This window comes from Lepidochelys kempii, chromosome 1 (genome assembly GCF_965140285.1).
Source record: "Lepidochelys kempii isolate rLepKem1 chromosome 1, rLepKem1.hap1, whole genome shotgun sequence".
In the NCBI taxonomy this organism is placed as follows: Eukaryota; Metazoa; Chordata; order Testudines; family Cheloniidae; genus Lepidochelys; species Lepidochelys kempii.
Genome location: NC_136380.1, coordinates 198424955 through 198439713, shown reverse-complemented (window position 1 = coordinate 198439713; position 14759 = coordinate 198424955). Strand labels below are relative to the sequence as shown.

General features: G+C 38.0%; 1 protein-coding gene across 3 annotated transcripts in view; it reads left to right on the top strand.

The window, feature by feature from the left end:
* TBC1D23 (TBC1 domain family member 23) overlaps window positions 1-14759 on the top strand; it is a 65155-nt gene that overhangs the window by 18659 nt on the left and 31737 nt on the right. For all 3 annotated transcript variants that reach the window (XM_073307592.2, XM_073307586.2, XM_073307603.2), the window contains 7 exons: window positions 1807-2011; window positions 4842-4965; window positions 7427-7551; window positions 7658-7704; window positions 8850-8953; window positions 9649-9771; window positions 10856-10948. In XM_073307592.2, the coding sequence (XP_073163693.2) occupies window positions 1807-2011; window positions 4842-4965; window positions 7427-7551; window positions 7658-7704; window positions 8850-8953; window positions 9649-9771; window positions 10856-10948 (821 nt within the window). The remainder of the gene's footprint in view (window positions 1-1806; window positions 2012-4841; window positions 4966-7426; window positions 7552-7657; window positions 7705-8849; window positions 8954-9648; window positions 9772-10855; window positions 10949-14759) is intronic.

Genomic DNA, 14759 nt, shown 5'->3' with positions numbered 1-14759 from the left:
GGCTAGAAAATACAGTCTCATCTGTTCCCACTTCATTGTGACATCCCCGCTTGCTTTGAAAATTTAGGCCAATGCCTTTTTCTTAAAACTAGGGCTGTCGATTAATCACAGTTAACTCATGCGATTAACTCAAAAAAATTAATCGCACTGTTAAACAATAGAATAGCAACGGAAATTTATTAAATATTTTGGATGTTTTCTACATTTTCAAATCTCTATTTCAGTTACATCACAGAATTCAAAGTGTACAGTGCTCACTTTATATTCCTTTTATTACAAATATTTGCACTGTAAAAATGATAAACAAAAGAAATAGTATTTTTTCAATTCACTTCATACAAGTACTGAAGTGCAATCTCTTTATCATGAAAGTGCAACTTACAAATGTAGGTTTTTTTGTTCATTGTTTCATTTTTAGTGCAATTATGTAAAACTTTAGTGCCTACAAGTTCACTCAGTCCCACTCCTTGTTCAGCCAATCATTAAAGAAATAAGTTTGTTTACATTTATGGAAGATAATGCTGCCCACTTCTTAATTACAATGTCAGCTGAAAGTGAGAACAGGCATTTGCATGGCACTTTTGTAATTGGCGTCACAAGATATTTATGTGCCAGATGTGCTAAAGATTCATATGCTTCTTCATGCTTTGCCCATCATTCCAGAGGACATGCTTCCATGCTTATTATGCTTGTTAAAAAAAATGTGTTAATTACATTTGTGAACTCCTTAGAGGAGAATTGTATGTCTCCTGCTCTGCTTTACCTGCATTCTGCCATATATTTCATGTTATAGCAGTCTCAGAAAATGACCCAGCACATGTTGTTCGTTTTAAGAACACTTTCACTTCAAACTTGACAAAATGCAAAGATACCAATGTTAAATTTCTAAAGATAGCTACAGCACTTGACCCAAGATTTAAGGATCTGAAGTGCCTTCCAAAATCTGTGAGGGACAAGGTGTAAAGCATGATTTCAGAAGTATTACAAGAGCAACACTCACCAAAAAAGAAAATCAACCTTCTGCTGGTGGCATCTGACGACTCAAGATGATGAAAATGAACATGCATCGGTCTACACTGCTTTGGATGGTTATCAAGCAGAATCCATCATCGGCATGGATGCGTGTCCCCATCAAGGGACATATGAATCTTTAGTGCATCTGGCATGTAAATATCTTGCAACACTAGCTACAACAGTGTCATGCAAACGCCTGTTTTCACTTTCAGGTGACATTGTAAACAAGAAGCAGGCAGCATTATCTTCTGCAAATGTAAACAAACTTTTTTTGTCTGAGCAATTGGGTGAACAAGCAATAGGACTGAGTGGATTTGTAGGCTCTAAAGTTTCACATTGTTTATTTTTGAATGCAGTTATTTTTGTACATAATTCTACATTTTGTAAGTTCAACTTTCATGATAAAGAAATTGCACTACAGTACTTGTGTTAGGTGAATTGAAAAATACTATTTCTTTTTTTACAGTGCAAATATTTGTAATCAAAAATAAAGTGAGCACTGTACACTTTGTATTCTGTGTTGTAATTGAAATCAATATATTTGAAAATGTAGAAAATGTCCAAAAAATTTAAATAAATAGCATTCTATTATTGTTTAACAGCACAATTAATTGTGATTAATTTTTTAATAGCTTGACAGCCCTACTTAAAACCTGTTTTCACACCATCACTTAAAAATCTGATTCGAGCTACTCTATCTGCAGTCAGTTACAGTTCTGTATGTGAGTGTAACTGCCATATGAAACTATTCTGTAACTGTCTCTCGTATTTGTTATACTTTTCTATTTCCAGATCAGCTGACGGTGCCAGAAGAAGAGAAGTCCATATTACTTTTGGATATTGAATCCGTTACTACCTTTTATTGTAAATCACGTAATGTTAAATACAGTTCCTGCCTCGGTTGGATACATCTACTGAAGCCACTGGTGCATCTTCGAATTCCACGCAATGATTTATACAATTGCTTTTATGCTATCATGAACAAGTACATTCCTAGGTAAAGTAAGTGTGTGTGTGTGTGTGTGTGTGTGTGTGTGTGTGAGTGAGAGAGAGAACACACTACTATTGCTGGCATCAAATATGTAAATTTTTCAGAACTAGTTTCTCTCAAAAGATAGATTATGGTGGATTTTGCAAATGGTATAGAGATTTCTGCAGTAATAAAGGAGTAGCATTGTTTGTAGCAAAACTGCCACATTCCCTCAGATTATTGTAAAATTGGAGGTGTACATGAAAATGTAACTAATCTAAATGCTACAGACATGTTAGATATGATTCCAGAAAATGACTACCGAAGTTTTCATGATCTAACTAATCCACGTGTAACTGGCACACATTCGCTAGACCTTTTAAAAAGCACATTATCACCTCATGCAATATGGGAAGTACTTGTTTAGAAACTGTTCTGCCTATATGTTCTGTAAGATGAACTTTCTCTTCCCTTATTAGCATTTTGCTTGTCTATAATGCCTGCCTTCCAGTGACTTCAAAGCACTTCACAAACACTAAGTTTCTCAACATCACCATAAAGGAGGTAGAGACTATTGTCCTCATGTTAATGGGTGCATAAACTGAGGCACATAAAGGTCTGATTTCCCAAGCTACACAGTAGATAATCAATTTGGAAATAAAACTCAGGAATCTTGAAGCACCCCCTGCTGTTCTAACCACTACATTTACTCCCTCATCTTAAAATTAATATTACTTGTGCTACAGTAGTGCCTGGAGACTCCAAATGTGCAAAGTGCTGTACATAGAATACTAACGGACAGTCTCTGCTCAAAGATCTTAGTCTAGATGAGACGAAGGGTGTGAGAGGAAGTATTATCCCCATTTTACAAATGAGAAATGAAGAGATTTAAATAATTTGGCCAACATTTCACAGACAGTCTGTCACAGAGTTGGGAATGGAACCCAGATCTTTTGTGTCCAAGTCCAGTGTCTTAAACATAGGACTATCCTTATACTTTCCACACACACAAAAAAAAGGCAACTTAATGAAAACAGGATTTCTTGTTAATAATTTTACCTGTTGCTGATACTTACCTGAAATCCTAATTGTAGGCAGGTTGTTGTAGAAATTGTTTTAAGAGAATGTTGACATCAGGTAGGGATATGTGCAGAAAGAGCAGATGAACTGTTAAACCGTAGCTGGTTTCTCTTGAAAACAGCTTATTTAACAAAACAAGGGAAGGAAGACACAATGTAGAAAATTAATATAATTTTTACAGAGAGAGTGATTTTCAAACCTTTCTTACATGTGATACCTGTTCTCAAAAGTTTGTTTGTTTATTGTAATAATAAGGAAGTTCTCTTCTCCCTGCATCTAGCTGTATTTCTCTCCTTATCATGTAGAATAATAATGATTCTTATTAGCTGGACAGAGTAAACTAACTGCTTACATGAAAATGTCAAGCCATTAATGTTGACACATCTGTTTTTATTAAAGGGCTATTTCTTTACCCCTCAGCAGGAGAAAATGAAAACAGATGAGCACACATTTATCACATCATGCAAAGATACGAATTATCACAACATGTGTTTTAGTATATGATCTGAAATAGTGATAAACAACCTAGAATGTTGCTGAATGGTTGATGATAGAGTCTACAGTATTTCCTATCCTCATTTGATAATGCTGGCAGGGGTTAGGTTGAGAATTCTGTTTTCTCATGGCAATATTCCCTCTAGTGAGGGGTGGAAAATAGATTCCTCTTAAGGTGGTCAGTTCTGTTCTTTCTTTGGCTAGAGAGCGATTCTTAAATCAGCATCTTGAGCACTTTTTTTTTTTTTCTTTGTGTCATTCTGCCTTTTCACCCCTCCAGTGATAGAGGAGGTAGGTATTTGAACTCGCTGCTCTTGAGAGGCAGTGAATTGCATTTAGACATCTGGACAGGCCACTAGAGGATTGATTGAGCTGGTAAGTAGGAAGGAGCAATTTATTCAGCAGAGCAATTTGAGAAAAATCCTGCTACATCTGAAATGGAGATTTTATTACAATCGTAAGCTGAAACTCAGAGAAACTAATTCTCTAAATTCTGAAAGTTTTTTTTAGTCCATTTTGAATATTAGTAGCTGATAAAGTGTGAGTGACTTGAACTCTTCTATTAACCATTCAGATTGAAATTAATTTTTGAGCCTAAATTGTTATGCTAAAAATAAGACAATGGAATGTCTGTCTTCCGTTTGTTACCATTACACTGTTAACTGAATGGGAAAGCAGAAATCTTTTAATAATTAAAATAACGCATTAAATTGTTGGAATGTTTCACTTCAAACTTCAACATAATAGAATTGCCCACATACCTACATTGAACTACATTGATTGGGAGAGCTGTGTATTGAGTGAACTTAACTTACAAGAAAGATTTGTCTTTACTGTCTTCCAAATTTATTTTGCCCTACTCCATACCATGATTGCCTCTCTTCCCTCCCCACTAGTTGCTTAATGTGAAATTTTTATTCAGGTGTACATGGAGATCTTTTAAAATCACTTTGGTCAGTTCTATTAGAATAGTTAACAATATTCTCTGTTTAGATTGAGGCACACTCCTGCCCAAAGTGACTTTCACAAACGAATGTTTAAACTTCATTTTGATATTTAAATGTAGTGGCTTAAATTGTTTAAAAATGTTAAAGTATTTGTTAATTCTCCCCACCATCTGATCAGCTTTGATGTGGCCATTTGTATGAGCGAAGGGATTACATGTTTCCTCTTAATACACACAAAGTTATGTTTTCTTCTTAGCTAAGAATTGCCAATATAAGCCTAATGACTGGAGTATTATGGTGTTTTCATAAACATTGTCTTGCTACTTGCTTTTTAGGGATTGTTTCCAGAAGGGGAGACCATTTCATCTATTTAGGCTTCTCCTCCAGTATCATGAGCCTGAACTGTGCTCCTTTCTTGACACTAAGAAGATGACACCGGACTCGTATGCACTCAACTGGGTAATAAAGTGAAAGTAGGGAAACATCATAAAATAAATTTCTGTAGAAACTTTTAAGTACAAACTGCTGAGCTATGGAATAGTGATGCAAAAGGAATTTGGAGGTTTTATTTTTTTAATCACTTCCAAAGTGTTCTGAAATAGAAGAACACAAAGGTGTATGGTTTTTTAGTATGTCACTTTTATAGTCTCTAGTCATTCCATTCCAAATAGAAGGTGAGATCTTGTGAACATTAGATCCTTACTGTAGAAATAAAACCTAAGCTATTGATACTAGGGATTGGAAGTGCTTCGTATTAAGTATGAGTGGCAGTGTCTGAGTTGACTGTCACTTCCAAGAGGTGGTTAAATAGTACTGCATACCACTTCTCCATATATTCAATTGTTTTGCGTATGGACGTCAGTTCAGAGATTATGGATTAGAATAGGGCTAATTCATTTTATAAATTCAAGTTACTGTTGTCTGTTTTTTTTAAATTCCTCCCTCACTTAACTAAAATATTTGAGTTGACAGAACTAATACTAAAATAATTCTTTTCAGGATTGCAGCCCAAGGCTGTGTGTCACTGTCTCTTAAAGAATTGGCCTTTTCCCCCAACCTTTAATTTGCTAATTAATATGACCTGGCACTTGTTTTGTAGTCACACATCATATTGAAGTCAGTGTGAATGTGCATCAAAAAACTGCAAGATCAAACTCGATAGTAGTGTAGGAAATCCAAAACTTTGTTTGAGACAGTTTTCTTAAATTATATTTTGCAAGAGGAGTCTGTAAAGTAAAGTCTGTAGTAAAGACACTGATGGTAAGCTGTGAAACCTAGATCCTAGCAGTCAGGGTGTATTTTTGCATCCTTGGGCTCTACCAAGTTTTTCAAAGGTTCTTCACTTCAAGCTAGAGGAATAAAAAGCCATAAAACTGTGTATAAAATAACACCTCTTTTAATTAGAGCTTTCTGTGCTGCTACTAACTTAATACTAAACTGCAGCAGGTAAAATCTAATATTCATATACACACACAAATAAATAAAATCTAGCTTTGGCCAGTCATCTAAAGCAGCAGTCAGATTTGACTGTAGTCTGTCTAGTATATCTGTATATTACTCCCTAGTGAAAGTATGTTTCAATAACTATTATATAAAAAGAAAAGGAGTACTTGTAGCACCTTAGAGACTAACAAATTTATCTGAGCATAAGCTGTAGCCCACGAAAGCTTATGCTCAAATAAATTTGTTAGTCTCTAAGGTGCCACAAGTACTCCTTTTCTTTTTTGCGAATACAGACTAACACGGCTGTTACTCTGAAACTGCTCTTTCTAAGATCACTATATTTTGAGTGATTGGGAGTGGGAATTCAAACACACAAAAGTTTGTAAGAAACACCATTTATATCTGTCAGTGCACCATTGTCTTTCAAAGAAAGACCGTATTCAACAGAGCTTGACTCAAAATTGTTCAAACCTTCTGACCCTTATTACAATAGCAAATTGGGAGGTGTTAAATGCTCTCAAGATAGGTTTTGTAGGTGAAGTGCTATTGAAAGCCATGACAATAGCGATCCCATCTGGAGCACAACAGTAGGCTCAGCAAGCCCCTAAATCAGCCAAGTATTACGCCTTTCAGTTAAGTATCATTACAAATGTTGTCCAGCAGGGAAGGAAATTCACAGCTTGTTTTCTTTCATCCACTTTGCACTTTCTGTGTAGTGGAAAGGATACATTTTTTTAAAAGTGTGTGCACCCAAAGATTAATTTTTTTATAATGGTAATAAAACACTCCATTCCTGGCAGATAATTAGTAACTCATCTGTCAGCCTAATGCTTTAAAACTTAGATGGTGTGTCTCACTGCCAAACTATATGTGTGATCCTCTTTAATTTAGTCTGGTTCAACTGTGAAAATGTAAAAATGGCTCCACCTTAATAGGTATTCACTGTTTCACAGTGTGTATTCAAAGTCATGTCTGCTTGCTTTACTGACTAGAATAAGTTCTGTCACTACTTTTTGTTAAGATTAGCCCTGCACAGCCAACAAAACAGTAGGGAATGAATTCCGTTATGGCTTATGCCTCATCAAAATTAACAACTAAGTTAAATTTCAAAACCTCTATTGCTGAAGACATATGAGCCAGAATTAAGCCCAGCCTAACTTTCAGATCCCAAGTTGAGCTTGTAGGGCTGACAGTAAAAAACAAAAAAAAACTTCAGCTGTGAAGTGAGCATACGTAAAAATAGAGAAACTATCTGGATCCCCACTATGCAACTTTTTAAAAAGTAATTTTTAAGGGTAGAATTACCCTTCAATGCACAGTACAGATGTACAGTTTCAAAAAAAGAAAAGGAGTACTAGTGGCACCTTGTCCTCAATGTTTTTCTTTTAGCTAGCTTGTCTATCTGTTAGCAGTATTGTAGTCCTGCTAAAGTTGTTCCTGACTCTGCTTTGTTTCACGCTATTCCCCAACGTTTCAGCTTGGAAGCCTCTTTTCATATTACTGCTCAGCTGGAGTCACTCAGGCAATATGGGATGGATACCTACAACAAGCAGATCCATTTTTTATTTATTTCTTAATGTTAATCATCCTTGTCAATGCAAAGTGAGTATATAGTTAATAATATGAATTCGTTGGTCTCACAGTTTTGTCCGTATTTGGTGTTTGTTTTTACTGACTTAATCCATACTTGTGTTTCTACTATTTTCAGAGATGTTATTTTAGCACAAGAATCGGACAGCAGAGAAGAAATGATAAGTACGTACTGCTCTTGTAATGCTGCTGCTAAAATAATCTTCCCCATTTGCCAGTCTGATTCCATCACTCCCTCAGCAAATCCCCTCACTCGCGGTTTCTTTTCATAATGTTCCTGATTGTCACCTTCAAATCACTGCATTGTAACACTTTCTGCCTGTATTCTGCTTTCATTTCTTCCTTCATTCCCCTGTCACTTTTTGCATCCTACCCATGCTTTTCTTGCATTTCCCTTTCCTTCTCTCACACTTGGCAGCATGCCTTTCTTCATGTGCTTGAAACAACCTCTCTATTCATGCTCCAGTCCTCTCACTAGCTCTTTCTCTTAGACACTCTATGCACCCATTTTTGTGTGTGTTCTTTCCCCCATGTCTTCATTTATATGAATTAGACTGTAGGCTCCTTGGGTAGGGATCTCATCTATTATATTTCTAATGTTGTGTTCACATCAATGAAAATGCAGGTCTATGAACTATTAAACCTAAAAAAATAAAATAAAAAAGAAAGTATTTACTTTTTTTATAAATCCAGTAATACACAGTAAAGTTGTTCGGGTTTTTTGCCATATTGGCATACACTGCTGAGTTTCACCCTTTCATCATGATGGACAGATAAGTGTCAAATAGTCACTAAGAGTTTTTGGTGCTTTCCCTGGATCTTCCTGAGCTATCCCTTTACTAGGTGAAGTATTGATTTAGGATTAAACTATAAATTTAGATAGAAATGCTCTAAACATGAGTAATTCTGAGTTGAAGCTCAGACACCTAGCAAATAACATGCATGTGTGTGGTGTTTCTGAGGTTCAGAAACCTTTAAGGGGACAACAGATATTTCCTGCATTTTCTGGCTCCACCAGTCTGTAACTAATGAGATTTGACTAGCAGTCCCATCCCATCACTCAACAATACAGGCAGCTTAAGAAGCCACCGCTATATTCACAAATGTACTGGTAAATGGTACATATTTTGAAAATGTAACTTCCAAAACAATTATGTTCCTGAATGAGAGGATAAACTAACATGCAGGTTAGTCAAAAAAAATTGTGTTGTGCTTTATTAAAGAAAGTATATTTTACTGTTTGAAAAGGCCACATGCAATGTTTTGTTTAAATGTTTTAAGTATTAATTTCCATATGTTGCATGTTACAGGATTCCTAGAAACTTCCCCAGCCAGTTTGGATATAGAAGATATAGAAGACCTTTTCTCTTTGGCACAGTATTATTATAGTAAAACTCCAACTTCTTTCAGAAAGGTAATAGCCAAGCAGTTGAGGAAATTACTTTATAACTTGGTGATTTTTATGAACACTGAGCAATTCAGACAGGCCAAACTGATACAGTAGTTCTCTGGCAGGGATCGGATAGCAATCTTGGATGTAATTTTGAGAAAGTGAGCAGAAAAAGCTATTAAGATGAAGGATAAATAGGGCTCTTTGTATACTGGAAAGTCCTGCACTTCCTACTGTCATAAGTAGTCCCACTGACATCAGTGCAACTAATAACTTGTAACTGGTACTCATTACTTTTGGCTTGCTTGTTGTGCTTTCTTCTGATCATGGTGTACACATGTTTTGTAGTAGACCAGTAATGGGGATTACCAAAGGGGCAGGATTTCCTTAACACCAACTTCTGTTTGCTGAGATGAAAAAATGTGTTGGTTTTTTTTAACCATGTTGACACAACTGTAGTGATATAGGGCTGTCAAATTATTATTTGACAAACTTGAATGTAAGGGAAGTCTGGCTGTTTTAATGGTTTTCAGAAATTCTCTGATGGAAAAACTCATGTGACCAAGATATGGCTGACTCTTATTTTTAACTTGTCTATAAAGTCCAACATACACCTGTAGCATTGTAGAAGTAACAATCTTAGATTGGAGTCTGATTTTTTTTTTAAATTATAATAATTGCAATTAATGTAAAAGGTATTTTGTGTCTTACCATAATAGAACAACAACAGTCTCTTTGGCAGCAGCTTATTGGGACTCAAGGATGACGACACAGACTTGAGCCAAGCTCTCTGTCTAGCGATTTCAGTATCTGAGATTCTTCAAGCAAATCAGCAACAAGGGGTCAGTAACTAGACATACTACATTGCTGTTTTCCAAAAGAAGAATAGAAATCTTTCATTTTCCCATCTAGCTGAAATATTTTTTTAGGAGCTCAAAATACAAGTTACTGTTTGCTGATTTAGAAATAATTTCGTGCCTTGAGATTCTAGCTCCCTTGTAAAGGATTTCCTGGCCACAGCACAGCCTTGCTATGACGGGCAATGATACCACCCCCCCCCGACCCCCCACCCCAAACAAACAAAAAAAAAATAGTAGGCCTTTCATGGGTGGTGAGGAGCCTAGGGTGGCATTCCCTTAATTTGTTTTCCTGAAATAGGGATGCAGACTTAAAAACAAAACACACACTTGTGTGCGCACACAATATTCCAGTGAAAGATCAACTCTTTACCTGTGACTAAAATACTGCTACAAGAGAATCCTGCCTTTGGATTGTGAAATGTGAATTTGTGCTAAGGATCTAAGTATTTGTGTAATAGTTTGTAAGACAAATATACTAGCATGCAGAGATTTTGCTCTCAGTATTTTAGTATAATACATGGATAATGTTGTAGTTTGATGTAAGCCCATAAGACAGTAAGACAGTTTTGTCTTTAAAAAGGTACCTGCCTTTTTAATAACAGCTTTCTGGCCTCAATTCAGTAAAGCATTGAACATATGCTTACATCTACCCCTTTTGAGCTAAGCACTTAATCACATGCTTAGCTTTAATTTTATGTTGGTTCTCACTGTGTATTGTTGTGTGCTATTAAGTAGGGGCTGCATTTCTTCCCAATGATGGTTAAAATGATTTCATTGTGTATATAGCACTTGGAGTCTGTTGGAAATGAAAACTGCTATGTTAATGTAAGATCACTGTTGGGGCATTATTGGTGTTATTGCTATACTGCTCTAGCTGGGCACTCCCACACTAAACATAGTTTTTTAATAACTAGTAAGTCACATCAGGAGATCCATCCCTAAAGCATAGGAGTTCTTACTAAAAAGTGGTTTGCATAACAAATACATTTGAATGATGTGACTTTCCCATTAATTATTTTAAACTTCAAATTAGTAAATTGCAACAGGTAAAATGTTTTTCTTTCAGGAAGGAGTAAGGTTCTTTGTAGTGGATTGTCGTCCTGCGGAACAATACAATGCTGGGCATTTATCAACAGCATTTCACCTAGACTCAGACTTGGTTAGTATGCTTTATGTTTTGGACAAGAGCTGTTCTTTAACTTCCTTAGTTAAAACAAAACTGAGAGAGAGATGTCTAGTTCCACAAACCACTGGTTCTCAAATTCAAGCCAATGGAGCACTTGGTGGTGGTCTTCAGTTTATACTTCCATGTTTCAGAAGTGAGCTTTTTCTAAAAGTCCTAGGTTTTTGTTTTGTTTTTTTCAAGTCTCTACCCAATTTGCCCCAGATATTTTCCCCCCTGAAATGTTATATTGGCAAATAGTATTCCTTAAAACTTAGTGTATATTTTGTCTAAAACTAAATGTATATTTACTTCGTTGAGTGTACTGCTGGTAGCAGCCATCTTGCTGACAAGTTTAATCTTTTGTGACACCAGTAGAAAGCCAACATAAGCGAAATCCTGGTGTGTCAAAATCTCATCCTGCTTGGATAAGAACTCCAAATAATTTAGTAGGTGGCACTCTTCTTTGTCAGTACTAAAGCAAGACTACAGTGTGGCTTTACGGGGCACTGTGCTGCTGGGAGATACTGCTGAGTTTGTCCCTTAGTCATTAAAGCTCTCATTGCGCTATGAGGGAAGGTATGTTAGTCTTGGGGCTGAAATGTAAAACTGAGATCCTGTTAACTTCATTGCAGATCCCACTGGAATTTCTGTACAAGTGTGGGTGTGAACTCTTATTACACATTTTTGCCTTCTTGAAATTGTCTCTGCCATTTCAGTTGGGTGCCATAACATTATTTGCTTATTGTCCTAAACTGTCTTGTAATGCAGTTGTTTCACCTCAGAGGTCGCTGTTTTTTGTTGCTCAGTGAAGTGAATACCATCTATGTAGCTCATAAAGTGCTTTTTGATCATTCATCATTCTGATCACAGAAATGGGCAACAAAAAGATGAAATATAGTGTTGCTATGTGCAAAGTAATGTACATTGGCAAACAGTCCCAACGATGCATACAAAAGGATGGGATCTAAATTAGCTGTTACCACTCAAGAAAGAGATCTTGGAATGATCGTGGATAGTTCTTTGAAAACATCTGCTCAGTGTGCAGCAAGAGTCCAAAAAGCTGACAATGTTAGGAACCATTAGGAAAAGGATAGATAATGAAACAGAAAATATCATCATGCCACTATAAGGTTTCAGAGTAACAGCCGTGTTAGTCTGTATTCGCAAAAAGAAAAGGAGTACTTGTGGCACCTTAGAGACTAACCAATTTATTTGAGCATGAGCTTTCGTGAGCTACAGCTCACTTCATCGGATGCATACCGTGGAAACTGCAGCAGACTTTATATACACATAGAGAATATGAAACAATACCTCCTCCCACCCCACTGTCCTGCTGGTAATAGCTTATCTAAAGTGATCATCAGGTTGGGCCATTTCCAGCACAAATCCAAGTTTTCTCACCCTCCACCCCCCCCACACAAATTCACTCTCCTGCTGGTGATAGCCCATCCAAAGTGACAACTCTTTACACAATGTGCATGATAATCAAGTTGGGCCATTTCCTGCACAAATCCAGGTTCTCTCACCCCCCTCCCAAAAACCACACACACAAACTCACTCTCCTGCTGGTAATAGCTCATCCAAACTGACCACTCTCCAAGTTTAAATCCAAGTTAAACCAGAACATCTTGGGGGGGGGGGGTAGGAAAAAACAAGGGGAAATAGGCTACCTTGCATAATGACTTAGCCACTCCCAGTCTCTATTTAAGCCTAAATTAATAGTATCCAATTTGCAAATGAATTCCAATTTAGCAGTTTCTCGCTGGAGTCTGGATTTGAAGTTTTTTTGTTTTAAGATAGCGACTTTCATGTCTGTAATCGCGTGACCAGAGAGATTGAAGTGTTCTCCGACTGGTTTATGAATGTTATAATTCTTGACATCTGATTTGTGTCCATTTATTCTTTTACGTAGAGACTGTCCAGTTTGACCAATGTACATGGCAGAGGGGCATTGCTGGCACATGATGGCATATATCACATTGGTGGATGTGCAGGTGAACGAGCCTCTGATAGTGTGGCTGATGTTATTAGGCCCTGTGATGGTGTCCCCTGAATAGATATGTGGGCACAATTGGCAACGGGCTTTGTTGCAAGGATAAGTTCCTGGGTTAGTGGCTCTGTTGTGTGGTATGTGGTTGTTGGTGAGTATTTGCTTCAGGTTGCGGGGCTGTCTGTAGGCAAGGACTGGCCTGTCTCCCAAGATTTGTGAGAGTGTTGGGTCATCCTTTAGGATAGGTTGTAGATCGTTAATAATGCGTTGGAGGGGTTTTAGTTGGGGGCTGAAGGTGACTGCTAGTGGCGTTCTGTTGTTTTCTTTGTTAGGCCTGTCCTGTAGTAGGTGACTTCTGGGAACTCTTCTGGCTCTATCAATCTGTTTCTTTACTTCTGCAGGTGGGTATTGTAGTTGTAAGAAAGCTTGACAGAGATCTTGTAGGTGTTTGTCTCTGTCTGAGGGGTTGGAGCAAATGCGGTTGTATCGCAGAGCTTGGCTGTAGATGATGGATCGTGTGGTGTGGTCAGGGTGAAAGCTGGAGGCATGCAGGTAGGAATAGCAGTCAGTAGGTTTCCGGTATAGGGTGGTGTTTATGTGACCATTGTTTATTAGCACTGTAGTGTCCAGGAAGTGGATCTCTTGTGTGGACTGGACCAGGCTGAGGTTGGTGGTGGGATGGAAATTGTTGAAATCATGGTGGAATTCCTCAAGGGCTTCTTTTCCATGGGTCCAGATGATGAAGATGTCATCAATATAGCGCAAGTAGAGTAGGGGCTTTAGGGGACGAGAGCTGAGGAAGCGTTGTTCTAAATCAGCCATAAAAATGTTGGCATACTGTGGGGCCATGCGGGTACCCATAGCAGTGCCGCTGATCTGAAGGTATACATTGTCCCCAAATGTGAAATAGTTATGGGTAAGGACAAAGTTCAGCCACCAGGTTAGCCGTGACATTATCGGGGATAGTGTTCCTGACGGCTTGTAGTCCATCTTTGTGTGGAATGTTGGTGTAGAGGGCTTCTACGTCCATAGTGGCCAGGATGGTGTTATCAGGAAGATCACCGATGGATTGAAGTTTCCTCAGGAAGTCAGTGGTGTCTCGAAGGTAGCTGGGAGTGCTGGTAGCGTAGGGCCTGAGGAGGGAGTCTACATAGCCAGACAATCCTGCTGTCAGGGTGCCAATGCCTGAGATGATGGGGCGCCCAGGATTTTCGAGGTTTATGGATCTTGGGTAGTAGATAGAATATCCCAGTTCGGGTTTCTAGGGGTGTGTCTGTGTGGATTTGATCTTGTGCTTTTTCAGGAAGTTTCTTGAGCAAATGCTGTAGTTGCTTTTGGTAACTCTCAGTGGGATCATAGGGTAATGGCTTGTAGAAACTCGTGTTGGAGAGCTGCCGAGCAGCCTCTTGTTCATATTCCGACCTATTCATGATGACAACAGCACCTCCTTTGTCAGCCTTTTTGATTATGATGTCAGAGTTCTTTCTGAGGCTGTGGATGGCATTGCGTTCCGCATGGCTGGGGTTATGGGGCAAGTGATGCTGCTTTTCCACAATTTCAGCCCGTGCACGTCGGCGGAAGCACTCTATGTAGAAGTCCAGTCTGCTGTTTCGACCTTCAGGAGGAGTCCACCTAGAATCTCTCTTTCTGTAGTGTTGGTAGGGAGACCTCTGTGGATTAGTATGTTGTTCAGAGGTATTTTGGAAATATTCCTTGAGTCGGAGACGTCGAAAATAGGATTCTAGGTCACCACAGAACTGTATCATGTTCGTGGGGGTGGAGGGGCAGAAGGAGAGGCCCCAAGATAGAACAGCT